Source organism: Ranitomeya imitator, chromosome 1, assembly GCF_032444005.1.
Source record: "Ranitomeya imitator isolate aRanImi1 chromosome 1, aRanImi1.pri, whole genome shotgun sequence".
Lineage (NCBI taxonomy): Eukaryota > Metazoa > Chordata > Amphibia > Anura > Dendrobatidae > Ranitomeya > Ranitomeya imitator.
In genome coordinates this window covers 860,689,691-860,711,328 of record NC_091282.1, presented here as the reverse complement: position 1 = coordinate 860,711,328, position 21,638 = coordinate 860,689,691, and the positions used below count along the sequence as shown (strand labels likewise).

The 21,638-nt window shown below is 42.6% G+C and overlaps 1 protein-coding gene across 1 annotated transcript in view; it reads left to right on the top strand.

The window, feature by feature from the left end:
* The first annotated feature begins 1,002 nt into the window (after nt 1-1,002).
* The window catches only part of LOC138651724 (myosin heavy chain, clone 203-like), a 240,910-nt gene continuing 220,274 nt past the window's right edge, over nt 1,003-21,638 (top strand). The window contains exons 1-2 of the mRNA XM_069742150.1: nt 1,003-1,096; nt 8,724-8,809. Coding sequence (XP_069598251.1) covers nt 1,094-1,096; nt 8,724-8,809 — 89 coding nt within the window. The 5' untranslated portion in view covers nt 1,003-1,093. The remainder of the gene's footprint in view (nt 1,097-8,723; nt 8,810-21,638) is intronic.

Sequence of the window (21,638 nt, the reverse complement as noted above, 5' to 3'; positions counted from 1 at the left end):
CAGGGAGGTTATATGCAGAGTAGCATCGATATATGTTTTATTGTGTAAAGTTGCTTGTAAGGCAGATTCTGAGTTTGTAATTGTTGAAGCACTGTGCTATTTCACAGACAAGATAACTCATGCGCATTATCTTTTGCTATTGTAAACCCCTGTTTGCACCTTCCTTGTCCATTCCATTCCCTGTCTCCCAATAAATCTATCCTTTGTTGTTTGCACCTCATCTTGTGTACAGTAGTCTTCCTGCACCGTGGTGGTCCCCAGGCCATCGCTTCACGTATGCCAGAATGCCAGAAGCCACTGAAATCAATTGTTTTTGCGTCTTACAGATGTTAATATAATTGAGTGCAGGGAAAGAGCGATGACTAGAGCACAGGTAGAGAGAGGGGTAAGCGGTGTCAGTGGCTGACAGTGCTCCCCTGTTAGCCCACACATCATCTATCACTGTGCTGAATGCCTGTGGATGGAAGAAGGTGTGGGGCAGCCCCTTGCATTCAGCAATGTCAAGGTTTTTATATTTATCTGAAATGCGTTCCCCTAGGGTAAGCAGGAGGTAGCCCCCTAAGCAGGTTCCTACATCTCGTCCCGTCCCTGAGCACCCAATACCTGCAACAAACCTGGTAAAGATATTGACCATCCATCTTGTCATCTGTTATATGACTGAATTGCAAATATAGCCTTGGGTTAAATTACAGGCTGTTACTCAGAATTCTTGACAAAAAAGGAATTAGTAATTAATTTACAGTTACTCAGATTTTTACATATGAGATATGTAGTGTAATGCTGCTAAGGTATGGACAAGCCCTGAGTAAATCACTAATGGTGTATTCATTCAGATATGTATGAAGCAATGTTGTCATAAGGAAAGTGTTCACATTCTTGTTACTGAACTTGGTCTCTTCAATGTTTAACTCGAGAATAAAGCTGTGCTGATCTTGTGTTGGTGGGTGGAGCGTCTCTCCTGGAGACAAATTCTTTTCATAACTTGTGAAAGAGTTGGACTGAGAACACTAAACATCATAGTAATTGAACTAGTAGGGTGCAATGTAAAAAGAAGCAGAATTCTGCTAAGAAACTTAGAGCCTAGAATTCCATCATGGTAAGTAATTACTTAAATATTTGGCACACATATATACCGTATATACTTGGATCACTTTACAAGAGATTTATTTTTTAATATTATATGTAAACACTGAGTAAAACAGACAGAACTGCAGACATAATCAAACATAAATAAAATATATTCTTGTGATGGAAGTTACTATCTACTTTGGGTACAAAGCCACTATAAAGATGCAAGATGAGATATCCCTATAATACTTATATTCCACAGAGCTGCATGGAGGATCACAATTTAATTTGATTTTTCTAAAGGATCGGATTTTAAAAGTACCAATTAACAGACCTGTTTAGTTAGAGCATCTATTTCTGCTGAAAAGCTGATCTTTCTATTCTGATTAAGAAATAAAAAGCCAATTTTATGTGCATTTTTTAAACCCTTGCGCATGCTTCTAAATTTATAATCCCAAGTGTCTCCCCTTTCTATTTTATCTGCATGTCTGTGAAGGATGTATTTTAGTTCTATAGTCATGGCCCTGTATGTTATATGACAACGAGGCTACTGCTTTTGTGGCCTCTGACCCCCTACATGTTATCCTTTTAATTGCTGCACTCCTGAATTATTGTGACATAAATAAATGGGATTCGATCTTGCCATGAGATTCGATCTTGCCAGGAGATTCTGAGTTTTCCAGCGACCACGGGAACCGCTGTGCAGTCAGCCCAAAGGACCTAGAAAGAACACTAGATGTGTCTCAACAGTAAACTACAAAAGTGCCAGCAAAAGTATAACTACCATCAAAAAGACTTTTTACTGTCGTTATTAAAGGGCCTTAGACCTCAGGGCAGTCTTTTTATGATACTGAAAATTAAGTAAATTGCGACTCCCCCTCTGCTCTCAATGAGTGAAAATACAGAAGATGTATATTATAGCAGACACCCTGCTATATAGATCACAATCGGTCTTAGCACTGATCGTGGATATCACTGTCAATCATGAGCGCAGCATCTAGATGGTTAACAGAGAGAGAGAGGGCTTCCTCTTTAAGCCTATTGCGGCCAAGTAATGGTCACAGGTCAAGCAGTGTCTAACAGGCTGTGTCAGTGTAGAACTGCCAGATCTCATGCACTATAGTCTATAGTACAGAAGTATTGCAGTGTATGAGACCAGCAATCAAACTGAAAAATGTTGAAGTCCTGTTAATGGCATAAATAAAAATGTAAAAAGATTGAGATTTGTAAAAATGAAAAAAAAAAAACACAAAATAAGCAGGAAAAAATGGCACAAAAATTGTTTCTACACAAAAAAGCAACTTTATGTAAAAAAAAGTATACATAATTTTCTTTGCCACAGTTTTTTTTTTACTCAAGTAGTGAAAAATGTGGAAATTCTTAAAAGAAAAAATTCCACTTGTGACACCATTTTCTGAGACCCATAGCATTTTCGATTTTGCTCAATAGAGCTGCGTTATGTCTTGTTTTTTCACCATGAACTCACATTTTTATTGATATAATTTTGAGGTACCCATAAAGTTTTGATCATCTCTTATTGCATTTTCTTTGCAATGTGGTGGAGACCAAAAAACCTCAATTCTGGCAGTCAGATTTATTTTACACAACATATTGTTGTGGGGTCGATAATTTATTACTACCTCTTGAGGGAATGAAAAGTTTGAAGCTAAAATAACATTTTATTGGAAGTACTCATTGCACCCCTAGATGAATTCCTTGAAGGGTTTAGTTTCCAAAATATTGTCTTTTTGTTGATTTTCTGCTTTTTTGGCACCTCAGGAGCTCTGCCAATGCATCATGGTGTCTACAATCTATTTCCGACAAATGTGTGCTCCAAAATCAAATAATGCTGTTCCCTTTTCAAGCCCTACCATGTACCCAAGCATTAGTTTTCAACCACACATCGGGTATGACCTCATTCCTTTGGACTTGCTTATCTTCTTCTTGTGAAAATGAAAAATTACTGCTAAACACAAAAATATTTAGAATTGAGAGTCCTCAGTGGTTGATACCTTTTAATGGCTAACTGAAAAGATGGTAACAAATTGCTAAACACAAAAACATTTTACTTGAAAAATTCATAATGTTTTTCTTTCTTGTCCTAATGTTATTAAGTTCTGGAAATCAAACTGTGGGTTAAAAATGTTCAACACACCCTTTGCGCTCTTTCAGATGTCAGTGTGTCTGGTACTTTTGCTGACTGTTTTCACATGTACTGTTAACACTTGCACTCATAGACCCATTCACATGAATGGATCTGTGCACATGTCGGTCTGTTTCCACAAACTACGTGTCCGTGGGCAAAATGCTGAGCATTTATGTTGGGGTTTTTCCATCTAGATCTTCAAATGACATGATTCAGATGAAAACCCCCAGGTATCCATTCACTTTAATGACACAGCTGAGTTACTCTTTACTCTGTCTGTTCTCTGTTCAACAGTGTCCTTTTTTTAAAAAAACTGCACAAAACTGTGACAGACCACAATTTTGTACATGCCTAAAACACAAACACGCTGGATCATAGGCCAGACGGCATCCACAGTGCCTCAATCTTCCTCATTATAAGGAATCATCTGCAGGTGGTTCCACTTGAATCATGTATTTTAGAGATTTACATGGGAACCCCGATGTAAGTGCTCAGTGTAGAGCGCAGAATAAATGTCAGCTGAGCCATACTTTGATCTTTGGGAGGCATAATGAACAAATCAACAGCAGGTCAAGAATTGGTCTTATATATTTTTTATGCCATTCCGCATGCAGTATAAGTGATTACACGACTTTATTCTTTGGGTAGGTGCCATTACAGCGATACCAGATTTATATTTTTTTATGTTTGACTGCTGTCACACAATAAAAGATGCTTCTTTTTCAAAAACAAGTTTTTACATATTTTGAGACCTAAAATATTTCAATTTTTCTGCGACAGAGTCATGTGAGGGCTTGTTTTTTGTAGGACGAGTTGACATTTTATTGGTATAATTTTCAGGCACATGACATTTTTTGATCGCTTTCTATTCTGATTTTTGGGAGGCAGAATTACTAAAAACCTTCAGGTATTGTTTTTATGATGTTCCGTGTGGTAAAATTGATAAGGCAGTTTCATTCTTTGGGTCAGTACGATCGATTACAGCGATGCCTCATTTATATAGCTTTTTTTATGTTTTGGCGCTTTTACACAATAAAACTATTATATATAAAAAAAATATTTTGCATCCCTTTATTTCTGAGATCTATACATTTTTTTCCACTGATGGAGCTGTATGGTGGCTTTTTTTTGTGGGATAATATGATATTTATAACGATACCATATATTTACATTCGTCTTTTTTATTGCGTTTTAATTCTACATTTTGTTTGACTTTATGATGAAAAAACATTGTTTTTTGCCATTTTTTTCCATGGTATCTACTAAAGGGGTTGACTAGTAGGACGGTGTTATAGGACGGGTCGTTCCGGATGTGGTGATGAGTACTTTTTTTTCCTATAGAAATACTAATTTATAGGTACAATATATACACACACACACATATACAGTATATATATTCGCTACACTGAACCGAAACGTCACCATCATGGGCTAAATAAAAAGCAAAAGGTGGCTACTTTGAAGAACCTAGAATATAAGACATAATTTCAGTTGTTTCACGCTTTTTTGTTAAGTATATAATTCCACATGTGTTATTTCATAGTTTTGATGCCTTCAGTGTGAATGTACAATTTTTATAGTCATGAAAATACAGAAAAATCTTTAAATGAAAAGGTGTGTCCAAACTTTTGGTCTGTACTGTATATTGTCCCACTATGGGACTTTCACTTTCACACCTTTTATGACAGTTATAAAGCATAACAAACCATGATCATTGCTATGTTTTAGAACTGTCAGGGCTGCACTGACACAAGCTAGTTAAACCATACACAGTGCATGATCTAACTAGCTTGCTAACCCTGGTGTTAGGCGTCGGGATTTTCCCACTGCACAGGATAGATTGCAAGCCTTACCTGCCTCTGTGGTCTCCCAATCAGCTTTGGCTGCTGCTGAGCATAGACGTCGGTCCCAGTGTCTTGCTCAGGCTCATGGTGTTCGCTTGGTTACTGCTGGCTCTCCAGCCAAGTCTATAGTAATTAGCCTTAAAGAAAACAGTGGAGGGCACCACCCAAAAAAAATATAACCTATAGAAGAAATCCTGAATCCCCCTCAACAAGTAAACAAACACCATAGAACCAATCGAGAAAAAGACATGTTGTATGGGAGATCAACAGGACTCAATAGTGACTAGATATCAAAGATATAAATTTTATTTTAATTTTAATTAAACAGTCTAATAAGCACAAAACACAATTAAAAACAATTAAAAGCACAAAACATGCCCATAATGACAAGGAATACAAACATAGCCCACAGAAAGAAATATATAGTATATGGCACCTGAGGAGGCTGAGACAATAGTGAGGGCGTACCCCCCCAAAAAAATGGAATCAGAGTGGTACATACATATATCTAAAGAATATAAATATATAATACTTCAACCATACTAAATATCCGTCCTACTAACAAGATAAACTAGCACCACATACGGAGATATAGAAGACTGATGACTAATAAGCAATAGGGGCAAAAACTGCCAACATATTGTCCCCCAGAGAAAAAATTAAAATGTGTATTTATAAGGACCACTGTAGGTTAGGTAAGGTAGCCAAACCCAAAATAAGGATAATCTCATAGCAAGAAAAGCATGTATATGCATACCAAAAAATGAGAGATATCCGAGGCCCAACAGGACAATGGCAAAAAAGTAATCAGTCCAAGTCATAGGTCCAGTCCATGCTGTCAGTCAGGATACCAGTCTGCATGTCAGAGCCAATCTGTGGGGCTATGATGCCCTACGCGTGTCGCTGCATAGAAGCAGCTTCATCAGGGGCGAGTGTGTCGGCTTAAACCAAACTATACCTTATAAAGTGTTCCCGTAATGTCAGGATTTCTCTCAGCTGAGAGTGGAGCTTCGGGTCCGGGACCGGAAGTAATGGCGGCGTTATTGTGAGTACACTGCACAGGCGCCAGGGCTTAAGCATGTGGGCGGGTTAAACATGCAAAGGTTACCGTGACCATGACAACCCGTTACAACGAGTCCAGGGGACAGAGTTGAGGCGGCGTTATAGCCAGGAAACTGCACAAGCGCTGGGAGACACAGAGCGTCACTAGTGTAGGCGGGCCATATGGCCGAGGGTTTCCATGGTGAACGGAAATCATTTGTACCAGGTGCCAATGCACCTGGAAAGAAAGACATGGCGACCTGAAGTTCCCTTACAAGTAGAGAACAGTGGTAATAACCATGGTAACCTGGTACGAGTATGTACACGTCAGCGCACGCTGTTGCATTGGGTCGTCATGGTTCCTGTTCATTTCAGGAACCTTTGTGTGTGTGGTCCGCCTGCAGCTGTGACGTCAGTTACTTGTCTGGCGCGTGCGCTGACGTTTGGTAATACTGTAATTTTGGGTTCCAACATTTTATCTGTGCATTGCTATTGTGTACATACTCGTACCAGGTTACCATGGTTATTACCACTGTTCTCTACTTGTAAGGGAACTTCAGGTCGCCATGTCTTTCTTTCCAGGTGCATTGGCACCTGGTAGAAATGATTTCCGTTCACCATGGAAACCCTCGGCCATATGGCCCGCCTACACTAGTGACGCTCTGTGTCTCCCAGCGCTTGTGCAGTTTCCTGGCTATAACGCCGCCTCAACTCTGTCCCCTGGACTCGTTGTATCGGGTTGTCATGGTCATGGTAACCTTTGCATGTTTAACCCGCCCACATGCTTAAGCCCTGGCGCCTGCGCAGTGTACTCACAATAACGCCGCCATTACTTCCGGTCCCGGACCCGAAGCTCCACTCTCAGCTGAGAGAAATCCTGACATTACGGGAACACTTTATAAGGTATAGTTTGGTTTAAGCCGACACACTCGCCCCTGATGAAGCTGCTTCTATGCAGCGACACGCGTAGGGCATCATAGCCCCACAGATTGGCTCTGACATGCAGACTGGTATCCTGACTGACAGCATGGACTGGACCTATGACTAGGACTGATTACTTTTTTGCCATTGTCCTGTTGGGCCTCGGGTATCTCTCATTTTTTGGTATGCATATACATGCTTTTCTTGCTATGAGATTATCCTTATTTTGGGTTTGGCTACCTTACCTAACCTACAGTGGTCCTTATAAATACACATTTTAATTTTTTCTCTGGGGGACAATATGTTGGCAGTTTTTGCCCCTATTGCTTATTAGTCATCAGTCTTCTATATCTCCGTATGTGGTGCTAGTTTATCTTGTTACTAGGACGGATATTTAGTATGGTTGAAGTATTATATATTTATATTCTTTAGATATATGTATGTACCACTCTGATTCCATTTTTTTTGGGGGGTACGCCCTCACTATTGTCTCAGCCTCCTCAGGTGCCATATACTATATATTTCTTTCTGTGGGCTATGTTTGTATTCCTTGTCATTATGGGCATGTTTTGTGCTTTTAATTGTTTTTAATTGTGTTTTGTGCTTATTAGACTGTTTAATTAAAATTAAAATAAAATTTATATCTTTGATATCTAGTCACTATTGAGTCCTGTTGATCTCCCATACAACATGTCTTTTTCTCGATTGGTTCTATGGTGTTTGTTTACTTGTTGAGGGGGATTCAGGATTTCTTCTATAGGTTATATTTTTTTTGGGTGGTGCCCTCCACTGTTTTCTTTACGCATCATTGTTCACACTAGCTGCAGTTTTACAGCTCTGCAGGGTGGACCCCGGGTTGCGATTTCACTTCTATATTAAATTTATTTAGTGCAATTCGCCAACCCTAACACCTGGTGACCTGGATGTCGTCATGACATCACTGGGTCACCATGACAACGATTGGCTCCTCACGATAATTTTGTGAGGGTGCCAATTGGAGGGGGAGGGATACCCCTCTCCCTCTACCTTCTAAATACTGTGATTGATATGAATAGCATCATTTAGGGGGTTAAACTGCTGGGAGCTGTGCAGGCACCACTCCAGGCATGCACAGTTTCTGTGCTTGTAAAATCGCCATGACGTATCCCTATGTCAAAGGTCGAGAAATACTTCTCAACCTGGACGTATGGATATGTCTAAGGTCATGAAGGATTTAAAGATGCAACTTGTACATAAAGAAACAAGCCCTTATACAGTTACGTGGCCAGAGTAATAAAAAATTCTGGATCTTGGAAAAAAAGGGAGGAAGGAATGAAAACCCAGAAATGAAAAATCAGTAATGAATCGTTAAAAGGTTAAATTAAAAAATCCAAATGTTCAAAGTATAATTGGTAGAGGGAAGGCTATTATGTTATGGTGTCAACACCATGTGTTCTTGTCTGACCGACAACCTAACTTCCTTTATCAGACATGTAGATGCATAAAATACATAATAAAGTCAACTCCATATGGAGTCCTTTTTATATTCATTTGTCTACTGGAGACATGATGGAAACTCTGCAAACAGGAGATGACACCCAAACTCAATTTATTACACCTTTATTGAACATTATGAAATAACACTGTTAACTAATGAGGCCCCATGCTTTATTTTATTATTTTTTTAAATGTCAATGATAAATGTTTCATCATTTATTTTCCAGAGCCTTGCGGATATATTTCAATCCAGATCACAAAGGAAAAATATGTCTGTTTACCAAACAGATGACTTTGACAGTGGGTTTCCAAGGTAAGCAATATTGAGAAAAGTTTTTTTGCATTGTAAATATCTTAAAGTATCTATAAGTATTGTATAAATAAAATAGGAAATGTAACAAATTACATTCTGCCATGTCATAAAAATCAAGTAATCACCTGTAAGTTTTTTTTATAACTGAATTTTTATAAAAAAATTTCCATATAATATTACATACAAAAAGAACAAAAACATATCAATCAAAGCAAGAGAATTAGTCAAGACAAGATAATTATAGCATGTATCATTTCTATCCAAGTCTTCAATGCTGACCCCTGTTGCCAACCAGGCCCCTATGGTCCTGACTAGAGATGAGCAAATTTGAATTTGCCAGTTTCATCAAATTTTTCATTAAAGTTTGATTTGCAAAGCAATAATTTCAAATCTCTCAAAAAGCTTTAAATTGCCCTGAAATAAGGTGTGTAACACTGTGAGGTCTACTAGGACTGTATACAACCTCTTTCATGCTCCTTAACACAAACACACAGCCTTAGTAATGTTGAAGTTACTTCACCATATAAACTTATGGTCAGGGCCCATTTTAGACAAAGTGGGGCCCTGGGCAAATGTAGAGCTGGGCGGAAACCTCGATGTTGGGGTCCGGCGGGTTCGGCCGAACAGTTACAAAAAGTTCAGGTTCAGGTACCAGAAGAGTACCTGGACCTGAACCTGGTACCTATTCACTTGAATGGGGGTCCCAAACATCCAGTGTTTGCTGCGCTGTAATTTGCATGACAGCACGGCAAACACCGCTTCTGATCAGCGGTGAAATTATCCCCTCCGGTCAGAGAGACGCAGTTTCCACGCTGTCAGAAAACAGCCTGAGCACCCCGTCACTGGTGTCAGCTGATGGAACAACTGCTCCCATCATCCGACACCTGCTGCCACTAGTAACAGTGAAAGCAGGAGCGGCGGATGGGAGTAAATAATTTGAAGAAAAAAAAAACGCGTGGGTTCCCCTGTATTTTTGTTAACCAGCCAGGCAAAACTCACAGCTGGGGGCTGCAACCCTCAGCTGTCAGCTTCAGCAAGGCCAGTTATCAAGAATAGAGGGGTTCCCACGCCATATTTTTAAATTTTTAACAATAAGACAGAAACCAAACCTGGGGTCATAACCATGAATAAGAAATTCCCTCCTATGGGACGTGCCCATTGCACTCCAAAAGGGGGATCGAAGGAGGGGCCAACTCCCCTATAATATACACCTATAAGTTGAAAAGAGCATGAGGCCCCATATTAGACCAAGTCTAATGAGATGGAAATATAAAATAGATACACTTTATTAACAAGATATGTAATACACACAAATACAATAATCAATAATAAGGATAAAGTATGTGACGACACTAAAGGGCAGACACACTGGGGAACGTCCATATATTGAAGTATAGGCGTAGCAGGATCACATGGTAAATAGCAACAGCTAGTAATAAAGTGCCGAGAGTTAAACTACCGTATGTACAGATTGGGTCAAAAATATAGAAGACAAGGGAAGAATAAACAGCCCTAGTGGGTATACCCCAAGTCCCTGAATACACTAACCCACATAACAGCCTGCTCGTAACTTATGGCACATAAAACACAGCCCTGGATCCGCTAATTGCTTACCCATGAACGTAGCCGCCAGTGTGCGCTGTCCCACCGAAAGCCCCGACGCGCGTTTCGCGTTTAAAAGTGCTTCCTCGGGGGGCTGTGTGGCTTGTGGCAAATACATGGTTTTTATATCATGCCTGCAGCTGAAGTAAATGAGCCGCAGGAGCACTACGGCGCATGCGGGCGGGTCCGACGGCCGGCAGCGCGCCACTTCCGGCCTTCCCAGGGACGCCCAGAGAGGAGGGAAATCCCTCTTGACGTCACCAGATCTGGGCGTCCCTGTTACGGAAGCCTTACAGAGGCGCGGTTCGGCCGAGGGTCCACGGCGCACGCGCACCACCCCGGCAGCCATCTTGAGGAAGGGAAAGTATACTGGCAACATGACAGCAAAAAAAATTTAGAACTATGAACAGCAATAGGAAAGCAGAATGAGTGTAGGTGGATCGCGTCCAACAAGGTAATATTGTCCCAAAAGGATGTAAAAATGTCCGCAACAAATCTCTTATTGTAACATCCAGAAAAATCTTTTCAGACATCCACAACTTACTATCGAAGTGCTGTCTCAGTAGAATGACAATGTATATCTTTCAGATGTAGAGATGTCCGCAACAAGTCTCTTAATATAATATTCTGGAAGGCCTTTTCAGACGTCCACACCTCAATCAAAGTGCTGTCTCAATGGGATGACACTGTATATCTTTCAGATGTAGAAGTATCCGCCACAGGTCTCTTATTGCAATATTCTGGACAGCCTTTTCAGACATCCATATCTCACTAAAAAAGTGCTGTCTCAATAGGATGACACTATATATCTTTCAGATGTAAAAATGTCCGCGACAGGTCACTTATTGTAATATTCTGGAAAGCCTTTTCAGACGTCCACACCTCACTATAAAAATGCTGTCACAATGGGATGACCCTGTATATCTTTCAGATGATGCCATCCAAAGAAAAAATGTCAGCTGCACGAATGTCTGTTCCACACCAATAGAAGTCAAAATACCTATAAGATCTACAACTAAAAATAACAAACTGAGAAAAAAGAAAAAAGAGAACAAGACACAAGTTAAAAACCAAAACGTAAAAATGGATATAAAAGGGAAACAGTTGATAGCGACCAGGCAACAAAGCATAAATATAGCCAGTAAAAATACTGGTACTAATAGTTACGCGTATTATAGGAAAGGGATAAAAGACACCTGTTGTTTAGGCCATTGGGGACCATAGTGCCCAGGGAGACAATCCAACGGCATTCAATTTGTGCCAGGATCCGTTTAGGGTTGCCCCCCCTATTGCCGACATGGACCCTGTCAATTCCCCGCACCTTAAAGGAAGCTGGATTACAGGCATGATGCAGCCTAAAATGTCTCGGAATGGTGTTAAGCTCCGAGACATCAGGCGCATCCTTAGCTGCCAAGATACCCCTCACGTGCTCCCGAACCCTGACACGGAGCTCACGTGAAGTCAGGCCGACATAAATTAAATTGCACGCGCAAGTGGCGTAATACACCACGAACGTAGTGCTACAGGATATGTAGCTTGTGATTCGGTAATCCCTACCTCCCCCCGCTGCCGAAAAGTCAGTGGCTCTAATGATGTTACTACAAGCTTTGCATGAGCCACACGGAAAACACCCCCATCTCTGTGGACCCAATCCAAAAATTCTAGAGGGGCCAGGGGTGTAGTGACTCCTCACTAGTTGGTCTTTTAAACTCTTGCCCCTTCTCGCAGTGAGAAGAGGACGATCAGGTAAGATTTTATTGAGGGTGGGTTCAGTTTTTAATACTGACCAATGCCTTTGTAGAATCTCCCTCATCATATCCCACCTATTGTTGTAGGTGGATATGAATCTTAGTGGTTGTGGTTTTTTGGTAGGGCCCGATCTACGGGGCACACATAGCAACTGGTTTCTGGTCGAGTTCCTGGCTCGTAAATAGCCTTTCTTAATGGTCCTGTTGCTATAACCCCGATCTTGGAAACGTCCGACAAGGTCCTGAGCCTGCCTCTCAAAGACCTCATCCGCAGAGCAAATTCTCTTCATTCTGAGAAACTGACCCACAGGTATGGCCCGTATTGTGGACCGCACGTGTGCCGAGGTTGAGTGTAAAAGGGCATTGACCGATGTCTCTTTCCGAAAGACATCGGTCTGTATTGCACCATCATTACACCTTATTATTTTGATGTCGAGAAAATCAATATCACCACTCGCTATTCTGTGGGTCAGCCTGATATTGCGATTATTCTGGTTAAGCTCGCGGATAAAGTCCAAGAGGGCCGGCCCAGGACCCTGCCAGATCATCAGCACATCATCGATGTATCGATACCAGCACTGCACATGGGAGGCGGCGTGAGCGCCCCCACCAAAAACCTCTCTCTCCCAAAGACCAAGAAAGAGGTTAGCGTACGAGGGCGCACACGCCGCGCCCATGGCAGTGCCACGTTTTTGTAAAAAGTATCGATCCTTAAATAGGAAAAAATTGTGCTTTAAAACAAACTGTAATAGTTCCAAGATCAGGGTCTGCATCAGGGAGTCCAGGTTACTCATACCCAGAAAAAACTCAGCTGCCTCCAAGCCATCACTATGTTGAATGCTAGTGTAGAGAGATTCTACATCAATAGTTGCAAAAATCATATCAGGCTCAAGAGTAAGACCATCTAGCTTTAACAGAACGTCCGTAGTGTCTCGGACATAGGAGGGGAGCGACTCAACCAACGGATGTAAATAGTACTCAATAAACTTGCAAACAGGGTCGCAAAGCCCTCCTATGCCCGAGACAATCGGACGTCCCGGAGGCGTCACCGGATCTTTGTGTACCTTCGGCAGCAGGTACAAGGTAGGGATCACCGGAAACTCAACAAACAGGCCTTCATAGACTTTTTTTGTTATTATGCCCCGTGTCAGGGCTCGGTCCAGAATCCCAAGTAACTCACTTGAGAATCTGGATAGTGGATTAGATGACAGGGGGGTATATGCTTCACGATCTCTCAGCTGGCGAAACGCCTCTCTTTCGTACTTCACTGTCGGCCAGATTACCACGTTCCCCCCCTTATCCGCTGGTTTTATTACCACATCGTGCATAGACTTAAGTTCTTTCAAAGCTTTACACTGTGCAGCTGTTAAATTGTTGCCCCTCTTGTCACTCGGGATTTTCTTCAAATCCTCCATTACCAGTTTATTAAAAATATCAACCTGGGGGCAGAGTGAAAAGGGGGGGAACGTGGCACATCTGCGCACAACAGAAGCAGGGAAGGTACCTGTGGCCGATGGTTCTGCCTCCTCCTCCAGTTCCTCGAGTGTAGCCAACGCCTCTTGTTCCAATGTAGTTTCTGGGATAAAGTCATCCTGAGATTTAGAGTGTAATTTTCGTAAGATGACCTTCCTGAGGAACAGCTGTGTGTCTTTCACGGCTGTAAAATAATTGAAATTATTAGTGGGGACAAAAGTCAGTCCGAGGCCCAAGACACTCAATTGATCCTCTGATAGTATATGGTCAGACAAATTAATGACCTCTAATCGGTTAGTAGGTTTTGACTTTTTCTCGAGGGACTGGGGAGGGGTGAAGCGACGTTTATTTTTTCCTCTGCGACTTCCTGCTTTACCCAAGTTTAATCTGTCATTAAAGGTGTTACTCAGGTGGCTACTCCCGGCTTGATCCTCATCTAAAGATGATATTGATGAGAAGGAGCCACGGTGGGAGGAGAGGTTAGACTGTATGGGTTGTTTCTTTCTCCACCTATATACATGGTTGTTTTTATAATCCAGAACATCTCGTTGGTACTTTTTGGTCTTAGCTGCAACAATATCTTTCTCCCACCTTTGAAAGTCTACTTCTAATTCGTCATTCAATTGTTTCTCAGCACTCGATGAGAGGGTACTACCAAGAGATTCTTGTAAAGAGCTAATCTCCTTCTCGATCTCTTGTAAAGAGGTGGTATTGGATCTCACCAGTAACTCCATATATCCCCTGGAGCAATTGGAGGATAACTCCTCCCACTCCTTTCTAAGGGATTCATCATCCATTGTGAATGAAGGAAACACTTGTATCCTCAATCCCCTAGGGATAAGTCCCTTGGCCATATACCTCTCTAAAAAAGCCCTGTTCCACCATAAACGCGTTTTTTTATTTAATAAAGATTTGAGTCTGGTCACCGAATCCCCTGTTTCCTTCGTATTAAAAACCACAACTGTATCGTCACCAAATACTTCATCCAGTTTAGTGAGCCACTGTTTCTCACGGGCTCTATGATCCATGCGGTCGGTTGGGGAAGCTGTGAAAATACACAGTAACAATATTACTATAAGACAGAAACCAAACCTGGGGTCATAACCATGAATAAGAAATTCCCTCCTATGGGACGTGCCCATTGCACTCCAAAAGGGGGATCGAAGGAGGGGCCAACTCCCCTATAATATACACCTATAAGTTGAAAAGAGCATGAGGCCCCATATTAGACCAAGTCTAATGAGATGGAAATATAAAATAGATACACTTTATTAACAAGATATGTAATACACACAAATACAATAATCAATAATAAGGATAAAGTATGTGACGACACTAAAGGGCAGACACACTGGGGAACGTCCATATATTGAAGTATAGGCGTAGCAGGATCACATGGTAAATAGCAACAGCTAGTAATAAAGTGCCGAGAGTTAAACTATGTACAGATTGGGTCAAAAATATAGAAGACAAGGGAAGAATAAACAGCCCTAGTGGGAGGAGTTATCCTCCAATTGCTCCAGGTGATATATGGAGTTACTGGTGAGATCCAATACCACCTCTTTACAAGAGATCGAGAAGGAGATTAGCTCCTTACAAGAATCTCTTGGTAGTACCCTCTCATCGAGTGCTGAGAAACAATTGAATGACGAATTAGAAGTAGACTTTCAAAGGTGGGAGAAAGATATTGTTGCAGCTAAGACCAAAAAGTACCAACGAGATGTTCTGGATTATAAAAACAACCATGTATATAGGTGGAGAAAGAAACAACCCATACAGTCTAACCTCTCCTCCCACCGTGGCTCCTTCTCATCAATATCATCTTTAGATGAGGATCAAGCCGGGAGTAGCCACCTGAGTAACACCTTTAATGACAGATTAAACTTGGCTAAAGCAGGAAGTCGCAGAGGAAAAAATAAACGTCGCTTCACCCCTCCCCAGTCCCTCGAGAAAAAGTCAAAACCTACTAACCGATTAGAGGTAATTAATTTGTCTGACCATATACTATCAGAGGATCAATTGAGTGTCTTGGGCCTCGGACTGACTTTTGTCCCCACTAATAATTTCAATTATTTTACAGCCGTGAAAGACACACAGCTGTTCCTCAGGAAGGTCATCTTACGAAAATTACACTCTAAATCTAAGGATGACTTTATCCCAGAAACTACATTGGAACAAGAGGCGTTGGCTACACTCGAGGAACTGGAGGAGGAGGCAGAACCATCGGCCACAGGTACCTTCCCTGCTTCTGTTGTGCGCAGATGTGCCACGCTACCCCCCTTTTCACTCTGCCCCCAGGTTGATATTTTTAATAAACTGGTAATGGAGGATTTGAAGAAAATCCCGAGTGACAAGAGGGGCAACAATTTAACAGCTGCACAGTGTAAAGCTTTGAAAGAACTTAAGTCTATGCACGATGTGGTAATAAAACCAGCGGATAAGGGGGGGAACGTGGTAATCTGGCCGACAGTGAAGTACGAAAGAGAGGCGTTTCGCCAGCTGAGAGATCGTGAAGCATATACCCCCCTGTCATCTAATCCACTATCCAGATTCTCAAGTGAGTTACTTGGGATTCTGGACCGAGCCCTGACACGGGGCATAATAACAAAAAAAGTCTATGAAGGCCTGTTTGTTGAGTTTCCGGTGATCCCTACCTTGTACCTGCTGCCGAAGGTACACAAAGATCCGGTGACGCCTCCGGGACGTCCGATTGTCTCGGGCATAGGAGGGCTTTGCGACCCTGTTTGCAAGTTTATTGAGTACTATTTACATCCGTTGGTTGAGTCGCTCCCCTCCTATGTCCGAGACACTACGGACGTTCTGTTAAAGCTAGATGGTCTTACTCTTGAGCCTGATATGATTTTTGCAACTATTGATGTAGAATCTCTCTACACTAGCATTCAACATAGTGATGGCTTGGAGGCAGCTGAGTTTTTTCTGGGTATGAGTAACCTGGACTCCCTGATGCAGACCCTGATCTTGGAACTATTACAGTTTGTTTTAACGCACAATTTTTTCCTATTTAAGGATCGATACTTTTTACAAAAACGTGGCACTGCCATGGGCGCGGCGTGTGCGCCCTCGTACGCTAACCTCTTTCTTGGTCTTTGGGAGAGAGAGGTTTTTGGTGGGGGCGCTCACGCCGCCTCCCATGTGCAGTGCTGGTATCGATACATCGATGATGTGCTGATGATCTGGCAGGGTCCTGGGCCGGCCCTCTTGGACTTCATCCGCGAGCTTAACCAGAATAATCGCAATATCAGGCTGACCCACAGAATAGCGAGTGGTGATATTGATTTTCTCGACATCAAAATAATAAGGTGTAATGATGGTGCAATACAGACCGATGTCTTTCGGAAAGAGACATCGGTCAATGCCCTTTTACACTCAACCTCGGCAAACGTGCGGTCCACAATACGGGCCATACCTGTGGGTCAGTTTCTCAGAATGAAGAGAATTTGCTCTGCGGATGAGGTCTTTGAGAGGCAGGCTCAGGACCTTGTCGGACGTTTCCAAGATCGGGGTTATAGCAACAGGACCATTAAGAAAGGCTATTTACGAGCCAGGAACTCGACCAGAAACCAGTTGCTATGTGTGCCCCGTAGATCGGGCCCTACCAAAAAACCACAACCACTAAGATTCATATCCACCTACAACAATAGGTGGGATATGATGAGGGAGATTCTACAAAGGCATTGGTCAGTATTAAAAACTGAACCCACCCTCAATAAAATCTTACCTGATCGTCCTCTTCTCACTGCGAGAAGGGGCAAGAGTTTAAAAGACCAACTAGTGAGGAGTCACTACACCCCTGGCCCCTCTAGAATTTTTGGATTGGGTCCACAGAGATGGGGGTGTTTTCCGTGTGGCTCATGCAAAGCTTGTAGTAACATCATTAGAGCCACTGACTTTTCGGCAGCGGGGGGAGGTAGGGATTACCGAATCACAAGCTACATATCCTGTAGCACTACGTTCGTGGTGTATTACGCCACTTGCGCGTGCAATTTAATTTATGTCGGCCTGACTTCACGTGAGCTCCGTGTCAGGGTTCGGGAGCACGTGAGGGGTATCTTGGCAGCTAAGGATGCGCCTGATGTCTCGGAGCTTAACACCATTCCGAGACATTTTAGGCTGCATCATGCCTGTAATCCAGCTTCCTTTAAGGTGCGGGGAATTGACAGGGTCCATGTCGGCAATAGGGGGGGCAACCCTAAACGGATCCTGGCACAAATTGAATGCCGTTGGATTGTCTCCCTGGGCACTATGGTCCCCAATGGCCTAAACAACAGGTGTCTTTTATCCCTTTCCTATAATACGCGTAACTATTAGTACCAGTATTTTTACTGGCTATATTTATGCTTTGTTGCCTGGTCGCTATCAACTGTTTCCCTTTTATATCCATTTTTACGTTTTGGTTTTTAACTTGTGTCTTGTTCTCTTTTTTCTTTTTTCTCAGTTTATTATTTTTAGTTGTAGATCTTATAGGTATTTTGACTTCTATTGGTGTGGAACAGACATTCGTGCAGCTGACATTTTTTCTTTGGATGGCATCATCTGAAAGATATACAGGGTCATCCCATTGTGACAGCATTTTTATAGTGAGGTGTGGACGTCTGAAAAGGCTTTCCAGAATATTACAATAAGTGACCCGTCGCGGACATTTTTACATCTGAAAGATATATAGTGTCATCCTATTGAGACAGCACTTTTTTAGTGAGATATGGATGTCTGAAAAGGCTGTCCAGAATATTGCAATAAGAGACCTGTGGCGGATACTTCTACATCTGAAAGATATACAGTGTCATCCCATTGAGACAGCACTTTGATTGAGGTGTGGACGTCTGAAAAGGCCTTCCAGAATATTATATTAAGAGACTTGTTGCGGACATCTCTACATCTGAAAGATATACATTGTCATCCTACTGAGACAGCACTTCGATAGTAAGATGTGGATGTCTGAAAAGATTTTTCTGGATGTTACAATAAGAGATTTGTTGCGGACATTTTTACATCCTTTTGGGACAATATTACCTTGTTGGACGCGATCCACCTACACTCATTCTGCTTTCCTATTGCTGTTCATAGTTCTAAATTTTTTTTGCTGTCATGTTGCCAGTATACTTTCCCTTCCTCAAGATGGCCGCCGGGGTGGTGCGCGTGCGCCGTGGACCCTCGGCCGAACCGCGCCTCTGTAAGGCTTCCGTAACAGGGACGCCCAGATCTGGTGACGTCAAGAGGGATTTCCCTCCTCTCTGGGCGTCCCTGGGAAGGCCGGAAGTGGCGCGCTGCCGGCCGTCGGACCCGCCCGCATGCGCCGTAGTGCTCCTGCGGCTCATTTACTTCAGCTGCAGGCATGATATAAAAACCATGTATTTGCCACAAGCCACACAGCCCCCCGAGGAAGCACTTTTAAACGCGAAACGCGCGTCGGGGCTTTCGGTGGGACAGCGCACACTGGCGGCTACGTTCATGGGTAAGCAATTAGCGGATCCAGGGCTGTGTTTTATGTGCCATAAGTTACGAGCAGGCTGTTATGTGGGTTAGTGTATTCAGGGACTTGGGGTATACCCACTAGGGCTGTTTATTCTTCCCTTGTCTTCTATATTTTTGACCCAATCTGTACATAGTTTAACTCTCGGCATTTTATTACTAGCTGTTGCTATTTACCATGTGATCCTGCTACGCCTATACTTCAATATATGGACGTTCCCCAGTGTGTCTGCCCTTTAGTGTCGTCACATACTTTATCCTTATTATTGATTATTGTATTTGTGTGTATTACATATCTTGTTAATAAAGTGTATCTATTTTATATTTCCATCTCATTAGACTTGGTCTAATATGGGGCCTCATGCTCTTTTCAACTTATAGGTGTATATAAATTTTTAACAAGCAGCCTTGCTAAAGCAGACAGCTGGGGGCTGGTATTCTCAGGCTGGTAAGGGGCCATGGATATTGGCCCCCCAGCCTAAAACTAGCAGCCCGCTTTACCCGGCTCTTCCCACTTTCCCTGCGGAGTTGGTAAGTGGGGTTCATATTTGAGGGGTTGATGTCAACTTTGTATTGTCAGTTGACATCAACGGCTTAGTAATGGAGAGGCGTCTATAAGACACCTTTTCCTTACTAATCCTATAGTTGTATTATAAATAAATAATATCCATGGCTCCTTACCAGCCTGAGAATAACAGCCCCCAGCTGTCTGCTTTAGCAAGGTTGGTTGTCAATAATGGGGGGCCCCATGTAGTTTTTTTTTTTAATTATCTATTTAACCCTTTTCTGCCATTAGACGTACTATTCCGTCCATGTGGGGTGGGCCCTACTTCCTAAGGATGGCATAGTACGTCCAGCGCGATCAGCCGCGCTCACGGGGAGAGCGCGGCCGATCGCGGCCGGGTGTCAGCTGACTATCGCAGCTGACATCTGGCACTATGTGCCAGGAGCGGTCACGGACCGCCCCGGCACATTAACCCCCAGCACACCGCGATCAAACATGATCGCAGTGTTCTGGCGGTATAGGGAAGCATCGTGCAGGGAGGGGGCTCCATGCGTGCTTCCCTGAGACACTCGGAGCAACGTGATGTGATCGCGTTGCTGCGAGGGTCTCTTACCTCCTCCTCCCTGCAGGCCCGGATCCAAAATTGCCACGGGGCTGCATCCAGGTCCTGCAGGAAGGTGGCTTACCAGTGCCTGCTCAGAGCAAGCGCTGGTAAGCGTCCCTGCTGTGCCTGTGTGATCGCTGATCTGACACAGTGCACAGCAAAGTGTCAGATCAGCGATCTGTCAATAAAATGTGATGCATCCCCCCTGGGGCAAAGTAAAAAAGAAAAATAATTTTTTTTACATGTGTGAAAAAAAAATCCTAAATTAATAATAATAATAATAATAATAATAAAAAAATATTGTTCCAATAAATACATTCCTTTATCTAAATTAAAAAAAAATAAAAGTACACATATTTATTATCGCCGCGTCCGTAACGACCCGTCCTATAAAACTTTCCCACTAGTTAACCCCTTCAGTGAACACCGTAAAAAAACAATAAAAAAACAAGGCAAAACCAATGCTTTATTATCATACCGCCGAACAAAAAGTGGAATAACACGCGATCAAAAAGATGGATATAAATAACCATAGTACCGCTGAAAATGTCATCTTGTCCCGCAAAAAACGAGCCGTCATACAGCATCATCAGCGAAAAAAATAAAAAAGTTATATTCCTAAGAATAAAGTGATGCAAAGATAATTATTTTTTCTATAAAATAGTTTTTATCGTATAAAAGCGCCAAAACATAAAAAAATGATATAATTGAGGTATCACTGTAATCGTATTGACTAGGGTTGAGCGAAACGGGTCGTTCATTTTCAAAAGTCGCCGACTTTTGGCAAAGTCGGGTTTCATGAAACCCGACCCCTGTGCGGGGTCGGCCATGCGGTACGCGACTTTTGCGCCAAAGTCGCGTTTCAATGACGCGAAAAGCGCCATTTCTCAGCCAATGAAGGTGAACGCAGAGTGTGGGCAGCGTGATGACATAGGTCCTGGTCCCCACCATCTTAGAGAAGGGCATTGCAGTGATTGGCTTGCTGTCTGCGGCGTCACAGGGGCTATAAAGAGGCGTTCCCGCCGACCGCCATCTTACTGCTGCTGATCTGAGCTTAGGGAGAGGTTGCTGCCGCTTCGTCAGAAGCAGGGATAGTGTTAGGCAGGGTCCATTAACCACCAAACCGCTTGTGCTGTAGCGATTTCCACTGTCCAACACCACCTTCGGTGTGCAGGGATAGTGGAAGCTACATTTTTTTTTCTCAGCGCTGTAGCTCATTGGGCTGCCCTAGAAGGCTCCCTGATAGCTGCATTGCTGTGTGTACGCCGCTGTGCAAACCAACTGCTTTTTTCAAAGCACAAATCCTCTTGTTCCTTCCTTTCTGCACAGCTATCTTATTTGTTTGTCCACACTTTTTATTTAATTTGTGCATCAGTCCACTCCTTATTGCTGCCTGCCATACCTGGC